The sequence below is a fragment of the Lithobates pipiens genome, unplaced genomic scaffold, assembly GCF_037356315.1.
Source record: "Lithobates pipiens isolate NorthernLeopardFrog02 unplaced genomic scaffold, aLitPip1_a1.2 Scaffold_8, whole genome shotgun sequence".
Taxonomy (NCBI): Eukaryota; Metazoa; Chordata; class Amphibia; order Anura; family Ranidae; genus Lithobates; species Lithobates pipiens.
Genome location: NW_027507903.1, coordinates 415,370,890 through 415,389,375, shown reverse-complemented (window position 1 = coordinate 415,389,375; position 18,486 = coordinate 415,370,890). Strand labels below are relative to the sequence as shown.

General features: G+C 41.4%; 1 protein-coding gene across 1 annotated transcript in view; it reads left to right on the top strand.

Annotated features, from left to right (window-relative positions):
- Positions 1-18,486, top strand: part of HDAC3 (histone deacetylase 3) — an 82,679-nt gene that overhangs the window by 42,172 nt on the left and 22,021 nt on the right. The window contains 3 exon segments of the mRNA XM_077474170.1: positions 3,508-3,564; positions 12,844-12,899; positions 17,350-17,483. Coding sequence (XP_077330296.1) covers positions 3,508-3,564; positions 12,844-12,899; positions 17,350-17,483 — 247 coding nt within the window.

Below are 18,486 nucleotides of genomic sequence, written 5' to 3'. Positions count from 1 at the left end.
ACTGCCAGTGTCAAAAATGACGTCATGGCTTCGCTTCCGGCCCCCCAAGACCATAGAGATGGCCGGGAGTTAGGCTCCAGTCACATATATGCAAATTGGATGCCTTGTAACTACTTCAGCCCCAGAAGCTTTGGTTGCTCAATGACCAGGCCATTTTTTGCAATATGGCACTGTGTTGATTTAACTCACTCACAATTGCGTGGTCGTGCAGCGCTGTACCCAAACAAAATTGGCATCTCTTTTTTTTCACAAATAGAGCTTTCTTTTCGTGTTATTTGCTTGCCTCTGTGGTTTTTATTTTTTGCGCTATAAATTTATGACATTTTTATTATATATTTCTTTTTTCACTAGTAATTTCGGCAATCTGCGATTTTTATTTTTTTTATTTGTTATCGGGACTGCGACATTATGGCCAACACATCGGTCAATATTGACACATTTTTGAAGCCATTGACAATTTTACAGCGATCAGTGCTATAAAAGTGTCACTGGCAGGGAAGGGGCGTTCCCTATGTGTGTTTCTAACTGGGGGGGGGATGGGACTGTATAGGAGGAGAGAGAGAGAGAGAGATCGGTGTTCATACATAGTACTATCTCCTCTCTCCTGAAAGAACCTGGGATCTGTGTGTTTTACACACACAGATCCCGGTTCTCTTCCTGTCACAAGCGATCACGACAGTCTTTGCGCCCACCGGGTACTCGCATCGTCTCCATGTACATGGTGTTGGCGCGCATGTGCCCCTAGTGGCCAAAGGGCAAATTGATGTGACATAGCGTTGTTTCGCCCAGCCGTGCCGTTCTGCCTCAGTAAAACTGCGGCGACTGGTCAGCAAGAGGTTAAACTGCATCCGATTTGCATGAGGTAGACCCAACTGGCTTTCTATGGAGCTGGTTCACATATATGCCTTGCAGCGGCAGTGCAAATTTACTGCTAATTTATAGAGTCCTGTGAGTTTTCTGAAGACTGTGGTGCGATTCAAATGTTAAATCCAGGCTCATTGCCTTTGATGGGGACCACATCTGAATCCCACATCTTATCAGTTTTAAACCTGAACTGAGGAAAAAAAAAAATAAACTGCTCTTTCGGGTATGGCACTTGCTTACTGGGCACTTATACCCCCTTCCTGCCCAGGGCGTTTTTCAGCTTTCAGCGCTGTTGCACAATTGCGCGATCATGCTACACTGTACCGATATAAAATTTATATAACCCCTTCCCGCCGAGCTTACGCAGATTTGCGTATTCTGCTTCCAGGGGGTATATCCCGGGATGATGCCCGCACCTGCAGGCATCATCCTGGTACTGTTTTTTACAGCGGACGATTGGCTATCCAGCCATAACAACTGAAGCGGCTAAAAACCGCTCGGCTGTTATGCCGGAGGAGCGGGAGGGGACGCCCCCTCCTCCCGCCGCCTCCCGCCACTGTTACCGGTGCTCCCGCTCGATCGGGAGCACCGATTCACAATCCGATGCCTCCGGCTTCTGGGGAGGAACTGGAATGACGCCATAATCGGCGTCATTCCAGTCTCCTAATAGTAAACACGGAAGCGACGTCATGGCGTCACTTCCCGTTTACTCGGCTGGCAATGGCGCCAATTTAAAAAAAATATACAGTATTCAGAATCGCTGTTTTCGTCGATCTGAATACAATGAAGTGTAAAGGAGGGATCGGGGAGTACCTGTCACCACCTATTACTGTCACAAGGGACATTCCTTGTGACAGCAATAAAAGTGTTCAGAATTATTATTTTTTTTTTCTTTTTTTTTTTTTTTTTTAAACAATTTATTCATTTTAAAATAAATTTTAAAAAAATATATTTTTTAAAGCGCCCGCCGTCCCCGCGAGCTCGCAAAGCAAAGAAAACTCATACGGAAGTCGTGCCCACATATGTAAACGGTATTCAGATCACACATGTGAGGCATCGCCGCGATCATCAGAGCTCCTCCTCTGTAACGCTAACCTGGTAACCGTAAAAAAAATTTAAAGCGTCGCCTATTGATATTTTTAGGTACCGTACTTTGTCGTCATTCCATGAGTGCGTGCGATTATAAAGTGTGACATGTTTGGTATCTATTTACTTGGCGTAACATTATCTTTCACATTATGCAAAAAAATTGGGCTAATTTTACTGTTTCGGTTTTTTTTTAATTCATGAAAGTGTCCCTTTTCCCAAAAAGTTGCGTTTGAAACACCGCTGCGCAAATACCGTGTGACATAAAATATTGCAACAATCGCCATTTTATTCTCTAGAGTCTTTGCTAAAAAAAAATATATATGTATATATGTAATATGTTTGGGGGCTCCAAGTAATTTTATAGCAAAAAATATGGATTTTAACTTGTAAACACCAAAAATAGGCTTAGTCATGAAAGGGATCATTTTCTTCACACAAATAGAGCTTTCTTTTGGTGTATTTAATCACTACTGTACTGGGTTTTTTATTTATAAGACGGCTTTCATGGGTTCTATCGCCCCACTGTGAGACCCAAGCCACCAGCCGCCACGTTTTCCGGCTGATCATAGAGCCAAACAAAGCCCATATTGGCTTTGCTCAGCCCTGGGCTATGGTAGCTCAGAAGAGATGACCTGACATAATTTCCAGTTTACTCAGATATCAATGGCGCTATTTTTAGAAAATCAGAAGCATTTGAAAACACTCATCTTGAATGCTTTTAAGGACAGAGGATGGATTTGGGTTTATTCTCCATGAAGAGAATTTACCACAATAATTTTTACATTCTTTGTGACAGCAATAAAAGTGATCAAAAAAATGAATAAAAAAAAAAAAAAAAAAAATTTTAAGTGACCACCTGCTAATGTGCAAAGGGGAACGCACGCGACAGTCAAGCACACAGTGATCATCCCACATATGTGAGGTATCCCTGCCAATGTCAGATCATGGGCTGTAATTCTAGCACTAGATCTTTTCTGTAAATCTAAAGTGGTAAGCTGTAAAGGCTTATAAACTGTAGCCTATGGATCATAAAATGTATGTCCTTTGTCACCATTGCACAGGTGTTCACAGTTTTTAAGCATGTCATGTTTGGTGTCTAATTACTTTGCTTAACATCTTTTATATTTTACTAAAAAAATTGGGTTATGCATTTTTATTTTTTTGCTTCAAAATTCCAAAAAGTTTAATCAAAAAAGAAAAAAAAAAGTGACATGACAAATTGCAGCACCCACCGATTTTATTCTCTAGGGCCTCTGCTTTAAAAAATATATATAATATTTGGGGGTTCTAAGTAATTTTCTAGCAAAAAGTACTGATTGTTACATGTAAACAAAAAGTGCCAGCAAAGGCCTGGCCTGGAAGTGGGTATAGAATAAAATGAATTCAGTGGTAAATAATGCTTATAAAGTACCATTGAACACATAGATTATAAACTATACGCATAGAAATAATTGTTTCTGCTATAAAATTAAAAAAATCCACACGTTTTTGGTTGACTTATTTTTTATTTTTTTTTCCAAATCTAATTGCATTCTTAAAATTGTTGATCCGCAGATTTGTGACATCGCAATTAACTGGGCTGGGGGACTTCACCATGCTAAAAAATTTGAGGTAATAATTCTATATTACTTTTGCACATTTTCTTTAAAGGCTAAGTTCACTTTTTTTTTTCACTCTAAATTTCAGCTTACTTTGGTACAATATACCATGAATGCACCTTTTTTTGCAGAAAAAAAGCTTTATATAATAATCTGCACCAGCCCTTACCTCAACATCCAAATTATTGTATGATGGCTCCCACCCACCTCTGTGCACACATACAATCAATTTCAGGCCATATACTGAGCAAATTTCTTTCCTGCAACCCTATCCTCACAGACAGTGTTGACGGGAATCCCTCCCGCCAAGCCATTGTATTGTCTTGGCGGGGACCCCGCTGGGAGAAGACAGTGATTATTGCTAGTGATAATCATGTAAAATTTGATCAACTTTGGCAGGCTGGTTGTACCAATCGATCAACTTGGTACAATCGGCATGCCAATACATGGTTTGGATCTCTGCCGGCTTCTTCTGAACTGGTGAGAATCAAAGCACCAATGCCCGGCCCTAGATCTACCATTAGTTATGAAGTACAAGAGCCTGCCTGCTTGGGTACAGAGTAATTGGATAGATGTGTTATCCTATTCCATAGTTCGGGTAAATCTAAAGGAGATTGTACAATCAGATTGTATAGTGTATGGCCACTTTTATACGCCTAAAGTGAACTAGTTGCGCTTTTGGTGCCATTACTTGTTACTGGCACCCCAAACACAGAAACAAACACACGTTTTGCCACATGAAAAATAGGAGTTTTTCATCATACTTACCTGTAAAATCCTTTTCTTTGAGTACATCATGGGACACAGAGTCAGCCTAATATTCAATACCTGCTGGGTTGTACTTCACCTCCCGGCTGAAAAGACACTGGTAGACCAAAGTCTTTATAACCCCTCTCATACAGGAAGTACTTTCAGTTTTGTGGCAAGCACTGAATCCTCAAAAAAGATTGGAGGGATTTCTGTGTCCCATGATGTACTAAAAAAAAAAAGTATGACAAAAAAATTCCTTTACTTCTTTTTTCATACATCATGGGACACAGAGTTAGGCTAATATTACCTACTTGGACGCCTCAGAGCAATAGCCTTGAGTGGAGGGAGACGCGCTGCCAAACAATAGCCATCAGAACTTATACAGCAGTCCGCAGTACACTGCGGCCGAAAGCCGGATCCTTGGCTGATCGAACAGCCACTTGATAAAACGTATGCACTGAAGACCAGGTAGCAGCCTTACAAATCTGAGCCACAGATACCTGATGGCGAAAAGCCCAGGAGGTTCCTACACCCCGGATAGAATGAGCACTCACCCTCTCAAGGGAGGAGCTTTACGTTTCAGACCGTAGGCTTGAATGACCAATTGACGGTCCCAATTGGCAATGAAAGCTGCCTGCCCTTTCTTGGGTCCTTTTGGTAAAACAAAAAAGTTTGAACCTCGGGTCTCCGCAGATCTAGACAAATTATTATTATTATTATTATTATTATTATTATTATTATTATACAGGTTTTATATAGTGCCAACAGTTTGCTCAGCGCTTTACAACATGAGGGCAGACATTACAATTTGGTACAAGAGGAATCAGAGGGCCCTGCTCGTTCGAGCTTACAATCTACAAAGGAAGGGGCAATTGATACAAAAGGTAATAGCTGTGGGGGGTGAGCTGATGGAGGAAGTAAAACAGTGTTAGTTAGAAGCAGGATAGGCTTCTTTGAAGAGAAGGGTTTTCAGGGATCGTCTAAAGATGGATAGATTAGGGGACAGTCGGACAGATTGGGGTAGGGAGTTCCAAAGGATGAGAGAAGCTCTGGAGAAATCCTGGAGGCGAGCATGGGAGGAGGTGACAAGGGAGCTAGAGAGCAGGAGGTCTTGAGATGACCGAAGAGGGCGGTTTGGTTGGTATTTTGGGACTAGGTCAGTGATGTAGCTGGGGGCAGAGTTATGGATGGCTTTGTAAAATATTGTTAGTACTTTGAATTTTATTCGTTGGGTGAGTGGAAGCCAGTGCAGGGATTGGCAGAGAGGGGTGGAGGACACTGAATGGCTGGTAAGGTGGATGAGTCTGGCAGCGGCATTCATTATGGACTGGGGGCGGGGGGGGGGATAGTCTGTGTAAAGGTAATCCAAGGAGGAGGGAGTTGCAGTAGTCGAGGCAAGAGATGACAAGGGAGTGAATTAGAAGCTTGGTGGTGTCAGTTAAAAAGGGGCGTATTCTGGAAATGTTGCGGAGGCTAAGGCGGCATGATTTGGACAAGGCTTGTATGTGGGCCTGAAAGGACAGTTTGGAGTCTAAGGTTACCCCTAGCACCCTGGCATGTGGGGATGGACTGACAGATGTGCCATTAATCTTGACAGAGAAGTCAGGTGAAGGGGTACGTGGGGGAGGAAATATTAAGAGCTCAGTTTTAGATGGATTAAGTTTGAAGAAGTGGTGTGACATCCAGGCTGATATGTCTGTTAGTAGATCAGCGATGCGTGAGGAGATTGATGGGGTGAGCTGAGGGGTAGAGAGATGGATTTGGGTGTCATCAGCATATAAATGGTAGTGAAAGCCATGGGAGGCTATCGGCTGACCCAGGGAGGACGTGTAGATCGAGAATAGTAGAGGTCCAAGGACAGAACCTTGGGGGACCCCAATGGAAAGGGGAGTTGGAGAAGAGGAAGTGGAGTTGTGACACTGAAGGTGCGATGAGATAGGTAAGATTCAAACCAGCAGAGAGTGCAGCCATGGAGACCAAGCAAATAGTTTTTTGAGGAGGAGGGGGTGGTCAACTGTATCAAAGGCAACAGAAAGGTCCAAGAGTAAGAGTATGGAATAATGACCGTTGGTTTTGGCTGTTAGTAAGTCGTTAGTGAGTTTTAGGAGGGCAGTTTCTGTGGAGTGCTGTGGGCGAAATCCAGACTGAAAATAAACCTTGACGTCCAAAGAATGTAGTCGTCTCTCTTCCGCCGAACGAGGCTGAGCGAAAAAAGAAAGCAAAGTAATGTCCTGATTTAAATAAAAGGCCGACACCACTTTTGGCAAAAAGGAACAGGTTTTAACATGACCCTGTCGCGGTGAAGGATCAAGTACGGTTCCCTGCATGAAAGGGCCACCAACTCTGACACCCTTCTAGCCGAGGTGATAGCCATCAAGAAGCCTAGCTTGCATGACAAAGTCTGATGGAATTTCCTTAATAGGTTCAAATGGTTTCTGTAACACAGACAGCACCAAGTTCAAGTCCCAAGGACACCTTAGGTAACCTAATGAGGGAAGCAAGCGAGTTTCCCCCTGCGTAACGGTGTGGACCAGTGAATGGGAGGCTAAACGCCTTTGGAAGAATACTGATAGGACCAACACTTGACCTCTGATTGTACTCAAAGCCAAATTGATTTCCACAGCTTACTGTAGAAAAGAGAGAATTCTCCCAATCGCATATTTCTGAGGATGTAATTTTTTGGCTTCACACCAAGCAATATAAGTCTTCCACACCTGATAGATCTTCCTAGTGACAGCTTTTCTAGCATTCACTAGGGTAGACGCCACTGGTCCCGAGATGCCACAGTCCTTTAACACCCTAGCTTCAATAGGCATGTCATCAAATTTAGAGACTGTAAATTTGGGTGGAATATAGGACCTTGAGACAGTCGATCAGGACGACGTGGAAGTGTCCATGGCCTGTCTATTGTCAAGCTCACACTCTCCGGGAACCAGGGCCTTCTGGGCCAGGTTGGTGCCACCAGAATGACTGGAACCCCCATTCCGAATCCTTTGCAACAAATGTGGAACTGGAGGGATAGGAGGGGAGCATAAACCAGGGAGTACTGACTCCATGGTACTACCAGAACATCTGCTGGGATTGCCAGAGGATCCCATGTTCGGGACACAAACTGCTGTAGCTTGTTGTTGAACCTGGATGGCAATAGATCGACCTCTAGCCATCCCTAATGCTGGTAAATTTCCTGGAACACCACTGGTGGTAGGGTGGCAAATGAAACAGTGCCCAAATCAATTGTGAAATGCAGTCTGAGTACTTGGTAATGTCTTTCGAACTTTGCAATACCCCAGCAACATTTCAGCACTTTATCAATTACATTTTCTGGGATTACTTGGACCTATTGCTCATCGTGTACCTAGATGACATTTGGATATTTTCTGCTACCTTGGTGGCTCATCTGGGACATGTCAGAAGTGTTTTTGGCCTGACTCTGACAGCTTGGCCTATATGCAAAACCAGAAAAATGTGAGTTTGAGAGCTGGAGTATCCAGTTTGGGTCTAATCCTTTCCACAGAGGGCATGTAGATGGACCCTCAAAGTTTCTCCCATTTTGGACTGGCCAGCTCCCACAGACAAAGGGGTATAGTGGTTTGTAGGATTTGCAAACCTTTATCGAAGTTTATCAAGGGATTCTCTGCAATAATTTCCTCTATTACTCAACTGGCCAAACTATGCAATTGGATTCATTGGACTTCTGGGGCGCAGTCCGCATTTGAAAGGACTAGTTACTTCTGCACCTGTTTTCCAGCACCCAGACCCTGCTCTACCATATGTCCTAGAACTAGATTCTTCAGAAACAGCAGTAGGGGCAGTACTGTCCCAATTGTGAACAAGCAAGCTATCGCTTGTGAAACGTCTACCATTGCCTGTATCTGTCTGACCCTTTTGACAATAAAGATGACATCGAGATAATTTTGGAGTTCCAGTGTGCGACCAATTCCTTGTTTTGTTCGTCTTCCACAGTGGTGAGCTGAGATCTGCAGCTGATTTTTGCCTGGAGTGGTGTGCTTCTCTTTGTTCTTTACTGTCCCAATGCCAAGGGGCTAAGGAATTACTACACCCTGTTACATTCTTCTCATGCAAGCTGTCGCCTGTAGAAAAGGACTGACGTTGGGGATCGTGAACTCTTGGCGATCAAATCCGCTCTCGAGGAATGGTGTTACCTGTTGGAAGGGCAGCTCACCCAATCTTGATATACACTGACCGCAAAAATCTGGATTATTTGTAAGCCATGAGATGCCTGAAACCATGGCAGGCCAGGTGGACATTATTTTTCTCGATTTGGCTTTTCATATAATTTACAGACCGGTGTCTAAAAAAAAAAAACACAAAACCGCATGCTCTTTCTTAGTGACTCAGAAGAATCTCCTCTGCCAGATACCATCCTATCTTCTGGGAACTTTCTTCTTTTGCAGGGGGACTTGTTACAAATCAAGCAAGCATCTATAGGAATCTCGCCACCTTCTGGGATGACTTTGCAAGTAAAGGATAGACTGTTGTGGCATGAGGGTAATCTTTTTGTACCTGTAAACTTTTGAGTCGCTGCTCTTGGTCTCTGCCATGACCATGCCCTTGCAGGACCTTTCGGAAATTCACAAAACTTCCAAACTCTTGCAGCGTACATTTTTGGTGGCCCAGCGCATGTTGAGACTTGTCTTGCATGTATCTGAAACAAGACTAGCAGGACTAAGGCTCCATGTACACTAGCAGCCCCTAAAGTTGAGTTTAGGAGCTTTTGGCTTTTTTATTTAAATTTTTGTTGCCAAAGCTCCTAAACACATTCCATTAAAGCCTATGTGTCCATGTATACATAGGCTTTTAGGATCATTTAGAAGCTACTGTGGTTAGGGGAGATTCAATCTCTTCTAACCTCCCTCTCCTAAATGCAGAAGAATTACGTTCAGGGTAGGAAAGTTTTGATGACCGGCCACAACACACACAAAATCTGAGGTTTTTTGTTTTTTGTTTTACCTCGGCCGGAGGTCAAAGTAGTTCAAGTGTACATGAAGCCTAAAACCCCATACACACTATCAGATTTTCTGCTGATTTATTTTCCTTCAGGTTTACCAAAACCATGTAGTGCAAGGGCCTGCCTGATTGCATACAAATTGAAACTCCTAAACTCCTCCTTTGACCTCATATTATATGGTTTTAGTAAATCTGAAGGATTGGGGTCTGCTGAAACGACTTCTGATTCCTGACAGACCTTGGAAAATTGTTTCAATGGACTTCATTGTTGAACTCCCTCCATCTGAAGACCACACTGCTATCTTTTTGTGGTTGTGGACTGTTTATCGAAGATGGCACATTTCGTACCCATGAAAGGCACACAGACAGCACCATTTTTAGTAAAAGAAATAGTGCGTTTGCATGGCCTTACTGTTTTTGGAGGGCTTTGTGTGAGACCCTGAAAATTGAGCGGTCATTCTCAGCATATCACCCGCAAACCAATGGTCAAACTGAAAGAACCAATTAGACACTGGAACAGTATTTACATTGCTTCTCATCTTTCTCGCAGGATGATTGGGTGTTACTGCTACCATTAGCTGAGTTTGCGTATAACAATTCTGAACATTCATTCATTCTATGAGCTTCCCCCTTCATTCCTGACCACCACAGCTCATGAATGTCCAATTCCAGTTCTTCAATATAAAGTAAACTTCAGCTATAATAATCAGCTACTACAAGAAACAGGCTAAGGTACAATAAAGGGTATTTGGATAAAAAGGTCCTGGTGATCAGGTATGGTTGGCCACAACAAATTTAAAGTTAGCCTGCCTGTCTAGGAAATTGGGTCCTAAATATGTGGGATCATTTCCCATGAAGAAGAGAATCAATAATGTTGCCTATGAGTTTGTGCTACCAGATTCCCATAAAATTCATCCTGTTTTTGATATAACTTTACTGGAGCCTGTGGTGCCAGACCTATTTCCTGAATGAAATGGTGGTCCTCCTGAGCCAGTAAGGGTGAATGATGAGGAGGAATATGAAGTGGAGGCAATCGTGGATTGCACGGAAGACCGAATCAGATCCAGTACTTGGTCAAGTGGAAAGGGTATGAACCTGAGAAGAATTCTTAAGAATTAGGCATTCAGTCGTAACCATCTGGAGGAAACTAGCTCAGTTGGGCATGTGGAGGCTGCCCATTGGGAGGGAGCAATGTCAGGATGCGCATGCCAGCAAACAAGATAACTTCTCTGGATGAACTTCTGTGCACAGGTTAAACCCTTTCGTGCTTGCAAGAATTGGGCACTGGCTAATACATATGCGTGAACACAAGTTGTCACGCATTCTCATGTGTGCTGATGCTTGTGTGCACCTGTGACAGATGCTGGTGCCCAAACAGTCTATTTAAACTCAGCCAGTGCTCAGGATCAGTGCTGTTTTGTCTTCAGCCTTCTGTGTAACCTGTAATCCTGTCAATCTGTATACTGCTTCCAGTTTTTGACCCGGCTTGTCTTGACCATTCTCTGAACTCCACCTGCATTGACCTTGGCTTGTCCCCTGACCTTCGCTTCTGTCTGCTCCTTTGGCTCCTGTTCTATTGATCAGTTCCAGAGCTGGCTTGTTTACTGACCACGCTTATGTCTGTGCCCTGTACCCGATCTATCCTGTCTGTATGACCCGGCCTGCCTGACCTTGCTACTCTGCCTGCTGTCGCCAGCTGCCCGCCTGCTTGCTGAAGTCAGCTGATGACTTCTCCTGCCCAGCGAAAACACTTGCCCTGCTGCAAGCAAGACTTACAGGCACTTGTGCCACTCTGCACTCCCGCGTCTCCTGTCTACACTGTCAGGGGTCCTGACTCGGAGGTGTATCATTTCAGGCTATGCTACCAGGTACACGATGGGTATAGTCGGATGATATATATTTTTTTTTTTATACAGTAGGGCTCTTCAAGAGACGGGGTTTCTGTTTTAGTTTGCATAGCACAGTTAAAGATGAGGTTTATTAATGAAAAGGTCAAACTGGTGCAAATAATTTTTTTACAGAAGGGTGTTACAGGCAATAAGGAGACAATAAAACAGAAGAAAAGGGTTGAAAAGGAAGAATACTTTCAGTGTTCTTAGGTGTATCGGAGTTTAGTCAAAGGACAAGCTGTTATTGATTCTCAAACTTAACAGATGGTCCTTGTTGATTGTGCATGAGAACTCTCAAAATGTGGATGCGTTCCACTTTTCTTCACATCAAGGGGGGTGTTGACAGAGACCATCTGACCAATCATCTGGTCTAAGGTGTGGTTGCTGGGATGTCGCCATGTTTATGACCACAGTTTATGCTAACCAGCAGATTATTGTCCAGTGTGAAATTCGCTTTGAAATAAATATCTTAGGTTTCAGATGTCTACTTTACCTTGGAGGCATAAGGGTGCCAGTGATTGCCCATATGGTCTGACAGGGGTGTCTGGACTTAAAACATTATAATTTAACTGAGGAAAGTAAATATGTATATTCTGGCTGTGCTATTGTTATTTTAGAAGTTATGGAATATACTGGGATGATGGATTCTACCGAGAGACAGATATGCATATTCTAGGGATTCCAACTAAGGTATTTATGACCCACTATCTGTTAAGTTTTTAGTCACTGAAACGGCCAAGTCATACACTTTTATTGGCCTTTAGATGGGTATTGGGAGATTGATAAAAGGTGTCTGCTATGAAGAGGTTGTGGATTGTATGAACTTAAGGAGAAGGCGGGGGAAGGTCACTGCAGCTCTGTCTTTTGGCTTGGGAGATGGCATGGGAGACTTGTGACCTGAACAAAATGGCTACTACGCTCACATCTAGTGGTGTGCCCAGTATGCACAACCATTATACAAGCTAAACATAAAATTTTCTTGAAACACAGATATCTTAGAATAATTTACTATATATTAAGCCAATATCAATGGCCTTTACTAATATACCTAATAGGCTAATTACCTAGTGCTTTCTTTCTTGTGTGTGTCAAGATGATTACCAAAGATGAAATATTTGCGTTATGAGTCCAAAATGTTCATAAAATTTTCCCATTACGAATCATCGTTCAGCTTCCATTTTATACTGGTCAGATGAGTAAATAAAAAATGAATATGATCAATTTTCAGTAGGTACTACAAAAACGTCTTTCACCAGTTAACGAATTCTGAGGCCTTTGAGCTGCACTGACTGCTCATGTACAATCCTCATATCCATGTACAGGCTACATTTGTATGTGGTATGAGAGCGAAATTGGTGGAAAATATATGCTGCAGAGAAAGGTGTGTGTTTAAAATTCGATGGTAATGAGACAATTGAATGCCAATTTATTTGCTAAAATGTTAATATTTCATTTTGGATGGTCTGACCCTTTAAACTGGATATTTAGGGCCTGGTTTACTAAAGTTTAATCAAAGATAAAATGAGCATACAGTCAAAAATCCCCAAGTTTCTTTTGACATAAGTGGATATTTACTACAAACACAGATTCACATAACCTAAGTTTATACTATAGTAAATCAGGTGCATGTTCATTACTCTGTACTATATATATAATTTTTACAGATTTATTTATTTTTCTCACAGGCTTCTGGATTCTGTTACGTCAATGACATTGTGATAGGTATTTTAGAACTTCTCAAGTAAGGCTTTTCGTTTTTCTTCCCTCATTTATATATATATAAGTGTGTGTGTGTGTGTGTGTGTGTGTGTGTGTGTGTGTATGTCGCATAATTTTGGATTTCAAATTCATTGACGTACATCCTTTTGTAATGGACTATAAATGGTGTGAAAAAAACTCAAATGGTAACTGCCATTCATTGTGCCATGAACTGCATATAGTCTTAGGGTAGTGGTATCACTCGCCTGAATAGGTTCGACTTCAAGTCTTATAAGTAATGTGCGTCACTTCTCACACAGGTATTTTGCTTCATGACAAACTCACTTTTAAAGCTCAGACCTACAAAGTTTTGAGGCTTTATCTAATAAATGTCAGAGTTCCAAATTCATTAAATAGAACACTAGAAGGTCTCCAACCAACTCCTAGGTGCGATCTGTTCAAAGCAGTACATCCAATAGGCACTGGGACTTCAATGCAGAGTAGAGAAAAATACAGTAATTTCAAAGAGCTCACTGGCTCTGATTGGGAGTTCATATGCAACTTGGACTACCTTCCAATGGGTACCCAGGAACATCACTCAGAGCTATAACCAACAGAAGGAGCGCCAAACCATATTCATAAAGGTGTCAAAATGGCTTCATTTATTCAGAAATGGCCAACACGTTTGAGGGGGGGGCAAGTCTGCTCACCGGGCCCAATTTTTAGTTGCTGTAAACCTAGAACACTACATTGGCTACAATGTAAAATAATTTGCTGAAATGCTTGCACAGAATTATCTAGGATAGGGTCATGACAAAATACACCAAACTAAAAAAAGTTAGCTCACAGTGCTTTCGCAAAAGATATCTAGATGATAACATTAATTTTGGCATATTGAGGCAAGGGTGGGTGATGATGTGAATGATAAACCACATACATATCAAATCCGACAGAGGTTCTATACAAAACAAATGCCTAACACTGGCCAATGCAATTTTTTTTTTTTTTGTACAAAGTAGAAAAATATTAGAACAGTTGTTAGAGGAGTTCCAGTCTCCTGTGAAAAAATAAGTCAGCAGCTACAAAAAACTGTAGCTGCTGACTTTTTAAAAAAACAGCCACGATCCGGCAGTGTGCTCACATCAGCCTGTTTCACCTGCTGTCTTCTTTCCTTCGACAGTGGCATTTTAACTATCGGCACCCGGCTGTGATTACTTGCGGTTTCACAGCTGGATGCCCACCGTGCACGTGCGAGCTGCGCTACGCATCTTGAATGGCCAAGCAGTCTTCTGGGACCGGTCACATGTCCTAGAAGACTGCAAGGGACGAGAACTTCTGATTGCCTAGGCAGCCAGAGCGGAAGTGGGAGGCAGGTACCTGTCAAAATCAAGAGGAGCAGGGGTGATCCTTAAAGCAGAACTTCCCCTTTTGGGTGGAGCTTCGGTTTCAGTCCTTTTTTTTGAAGTTTCAACCCCTCTACTTGGATTTGATATTTGAATTGTTAGAGCAGGGAGTAGGTGTCAGCCTACCCAAAAGTGACACACACAGACCGTTTTCCTTAGAACAGTCTGATTCAATCGCTAGTTCTGATCTAGAACAGCCTTTTTAACATGAAGAAACCATTGAAATAATTTTCACATCTCAGGGAGCTGCTAAGGTATTTGATTTACAGCTTACAATACATTAGGAATGTTATAGGTATGATAATGAATGTGATAAAGAACCAAGCATATTTGACACCCAGAGTAGATATTTTTTAACACCCCCTGCTCTATATGACATCATTACTTGCAGTAATTATTATGGACTATAAAGAATAATAGTGGTCAGAAAACATGCAGATTGTACATTTATACCCCCCCCCCCCCCCTTACATTGGTGGTCTGTGGAAAAATACCCCCTTACATTGGGGCTCAGTGTGAGAAGGGCCCCCTTATATTCATGGTAAGTGAGACTGCCTTCCCCCTCTCCAGCCCAAGTCTTCAAAGGCTGTTACTGTAAGTGACTCCTGAGGGACAAAACATGTTTTATACCCAAAGGAACTCTTCAACCTCTGAGGAACCCCCATGATTAATGGATCATGGCTGAACTGATCTAGGACTCCTATCAGTTTGTCCCTGGGGTTTATTTACTAGAGGCAAATCCACTTTGCACTACAAGGGCAGTTGCTGTAGATCTGAGAAGAACATGCAAGGAAATAAAAAAAAAAACAGCATTTTTACTTGTACGTGATTGGATGATGAAATCAGCAGAGCTTCCCCTCATTTCAGATCTAAAGCGACTGCACTTCCAAGTGCACTTGTAGTGCAAAGTGGATTTGCCTTTAGTAAATCACCTCCACTGTGTTTTATGTAGTCAATGGGGAAAATTTCACCTCAATTCTGTTTAGGGGACAGATATCAGATAGAACTGAAAGTAAGGGGAAATCTCCAGAGCATTTTAAACCCTACAGAGATACTAAGCCTTCCCCACTCTACTTGGGGATTAAAAAAAAAAAAAGAAATGGTCTAAGTATAGTTTAGCTTCTACGTTTGGCTTAGGAAAACTGGGACACTTACTTTTAGTATATGAAAGTGATGGATATATGATAAAGAAACACTCCGTTTTAGTAGCTGCTTATATGTAGGAAATGTGTATCAGCTAAAACTAAAATCTTATGAGCGCATATATGTAATTATTAGATTATTTTTATGGTCAATAGATCTAAGCATTAGCCGAGCTGGTATGTCTGGACTGTGAAATTACTTTGATTAAAATAAATTGTGCGCTAATTAAAGCTAGTTTTTAATCTCCAAACACCAGTTCTGCAGTATGCATGAAATCTTTATCAGCTGTTACAGTGATTTGTTCATATTTTTTGCTTATAGCAAACTGAAGTAAAGCTATTTTCAGTTTAGTTTGAAAGTGCCTAGTATATAGGAAAGATATATCCATGATTTCTGCAACATCCAAGCTACATTTACCCTTAGAACTGATGGGCAGTCTGTGATATCTGCAGACTACACTACATTTTAAAGTGTTACTATTTATCTTAAATTTCCTTTTTATTTTACCATCTTATTTGCTACTGACTGAGGGCTGGCTGTTTGTTGACAGTCTGCTTAAAATAAACCACATCTCTATCTGTCAGTCTGTTACACTTTTAATCCATTTTTTTTTCCAAGCAGGGTTATGTCCTTGTTCTTTTTTTAACTGTGTTGAATACTCATTTTTTAGGTCTGAAAATCACGAGGAAGCATAAAAATAAAAAGCCTTAGTTGCTTAAGGGGAATATATGGTAGTTGTTTTTACACGTTTTCTTTATTGGGCCTCATTCACATGGGTGCTGAAGCCTGTATCCTGTGAATGGGCCCTGTATTTATACAGATTGAGCCACTCTTCCTATTTTGACAAGTATACTGTTGAATGGCCCCAAACCCACTGGGTGCTCATCTGCATCCATAGGACTGTCAGATTGGAACGAGCAATTGTGTCTGTGAAGTTGTTGTATCCCCATATCCTTTAATGGGCTGCCTGCTCACAGCACCTGTCAGCTAAAGCCACATAAACCCATTCACAGACTATGGCCTCGTGCCCATTTGGATGAGTCAATATGGTCAGAACTAAAAAAAAAATAAGCCTTTTTTTTTTTTTTTTTAATTTAGGCAGATAGATGCATGTAAATATATTTGGTAAGGCTATTTTGAATTTTCATATAGTCAGCAAGTGGAGCTTTTGGCCCCTTTTTCATGTTTTTCAGGGTCTCCTTAAGAGGAATATTTGAACAAAGTTCAATAGTCCAAACTGCAATAAAGTATGTACACGCACAAAGCAAGTCAGAGGAATAATCAAAATTTTTTTGGATTCATCAGTGAGGGTTATAAACCACTATTGCTGTGCTCTCTTTATATTAACCAAAGTGTGCAAGTTCTTTGTGTGTTAAATGTTCAGTACTAAAAAAAAAATGTATATGTATTTTGTAAAGCTAAAAAAAGCAGATATTAAACATCAGTTTAGAGAATTTTACAAACTTAAAAAAAGCACCCAAACCATTAGTTTCTCTAACTTTCAGCACACAACACAGTTCATTGATAAGTGGTCGAACTCTTGTCTGTGAATTCATATCCAGTAATGTTTACACCTCCAGTAGGAAATTAAGCCCATTTTATGCTGGTTTTCTGTGCACTTCTATAGCTAGCCATTGTATACACTGCTGTTTATTCTCTGGGGAAAATGCCAGTTACCTGGCTGTGATGGTGATCCACTGATTTTAGCACTTTCTGAGCCAATCGCCTAGAAAGAAAAGTTTACAAATCATGAGTTCTGACCTCAGGCTGACTTTTCAGGCTTGTTCTGGGTCAATATTTTCAAAAGTATTGAAGCCAAAGAAATCCAGGGAGATAGCATTTTTGGAATGAAGTCAGCAGTGCCAGCCTATATATTTTTAAAGGTTTCCTATGAAGCACAATGGCTGGTATACAGAAAGGTTTTGTAAATGATCTCTTGTTCACCAGGTATCATCCACGGGTCCTCTATATCGATATTGACATCCATCATGGAGATGGGGTACAGGAAGCATTTTATCTAACCGACAGAGTCATGACAGTCTCATTTCACAAGTATGGCAACTATTTCTTTCCTGGGACAGGTAAAAGCTTTTGTCTACTTATTGGATAGTAATTGGTTAACCGATATAAAGGTCACTTTACATATGTGTTTTGGCTACTGAAATGAAAAAGGAAAATATAATTTTTACATAACTAAAAAAATGTTTGGTATTGCTGGTTGTAATGAGTCAGTTGTATGTGGATCCAACATGTGATGGACAAGTAATTTTTATTTCCAGTCTTTATGATCACACTGCAAACCTGCCCTAAAATATAAACTAATACTTAGGAGACAGAAACGAGATTAAAAAAATACAGGCATTCTGCGCAAAAAGGAACCCGTTTGGCACAGGACCTGGCAGATCGCTATCTGATGCTATCACTGTAGTAGTGTCGACTACTACAGTGATTTTTGGCTTTCACGTTGATGGTTGGAGCAAGTATAGCAATATAATACATAGATTTCAGCTTTTAAGCCCAACTCCATGCACAATAAATCTAATGGATTTAGATTAGTTGAACAGACTGTTTATTGTAAACCTTCCTGCCATATTTTGTACACCACCTTCTTTACCCAGCAATCTTCCTGTTTACATGCAGGTGGAAGTACAGCTCCCTCAGTACTTCCATGCCCACTCAGGATTAAGAGCTGCAGATCCCATGGACTCCCAGGTTAAGTGCCACTTCTCACTGCCTTCCTCTCCTTCTGGCCATTCAGTAACCGTGATTTGTTAATGGTAAGGAGCAGAGGGAGGTGGAGATATGACCATAACATTGAAGTCTATGGGACCTGCATCTCTTATAGCCAAGCAGGCGCAGAATTACAAAAAGGGTTTTACTCGCACCTGCATACTGGTTGGTAATTCAACCATCTAGTTCCCACAATAAATTGAAGGATATTTGTCTTTTCAAACTTTGCTTCAGCTTTGATGAAGTTTTGAGTATTGTGGCTTTACGTTCGCTTTTTATTTAACTTTTTCTATCTGTGATGAATTGTTCAACCTTGCCTCTTTGCTGAAAAATATAAAAAAAATTGTTTCACAG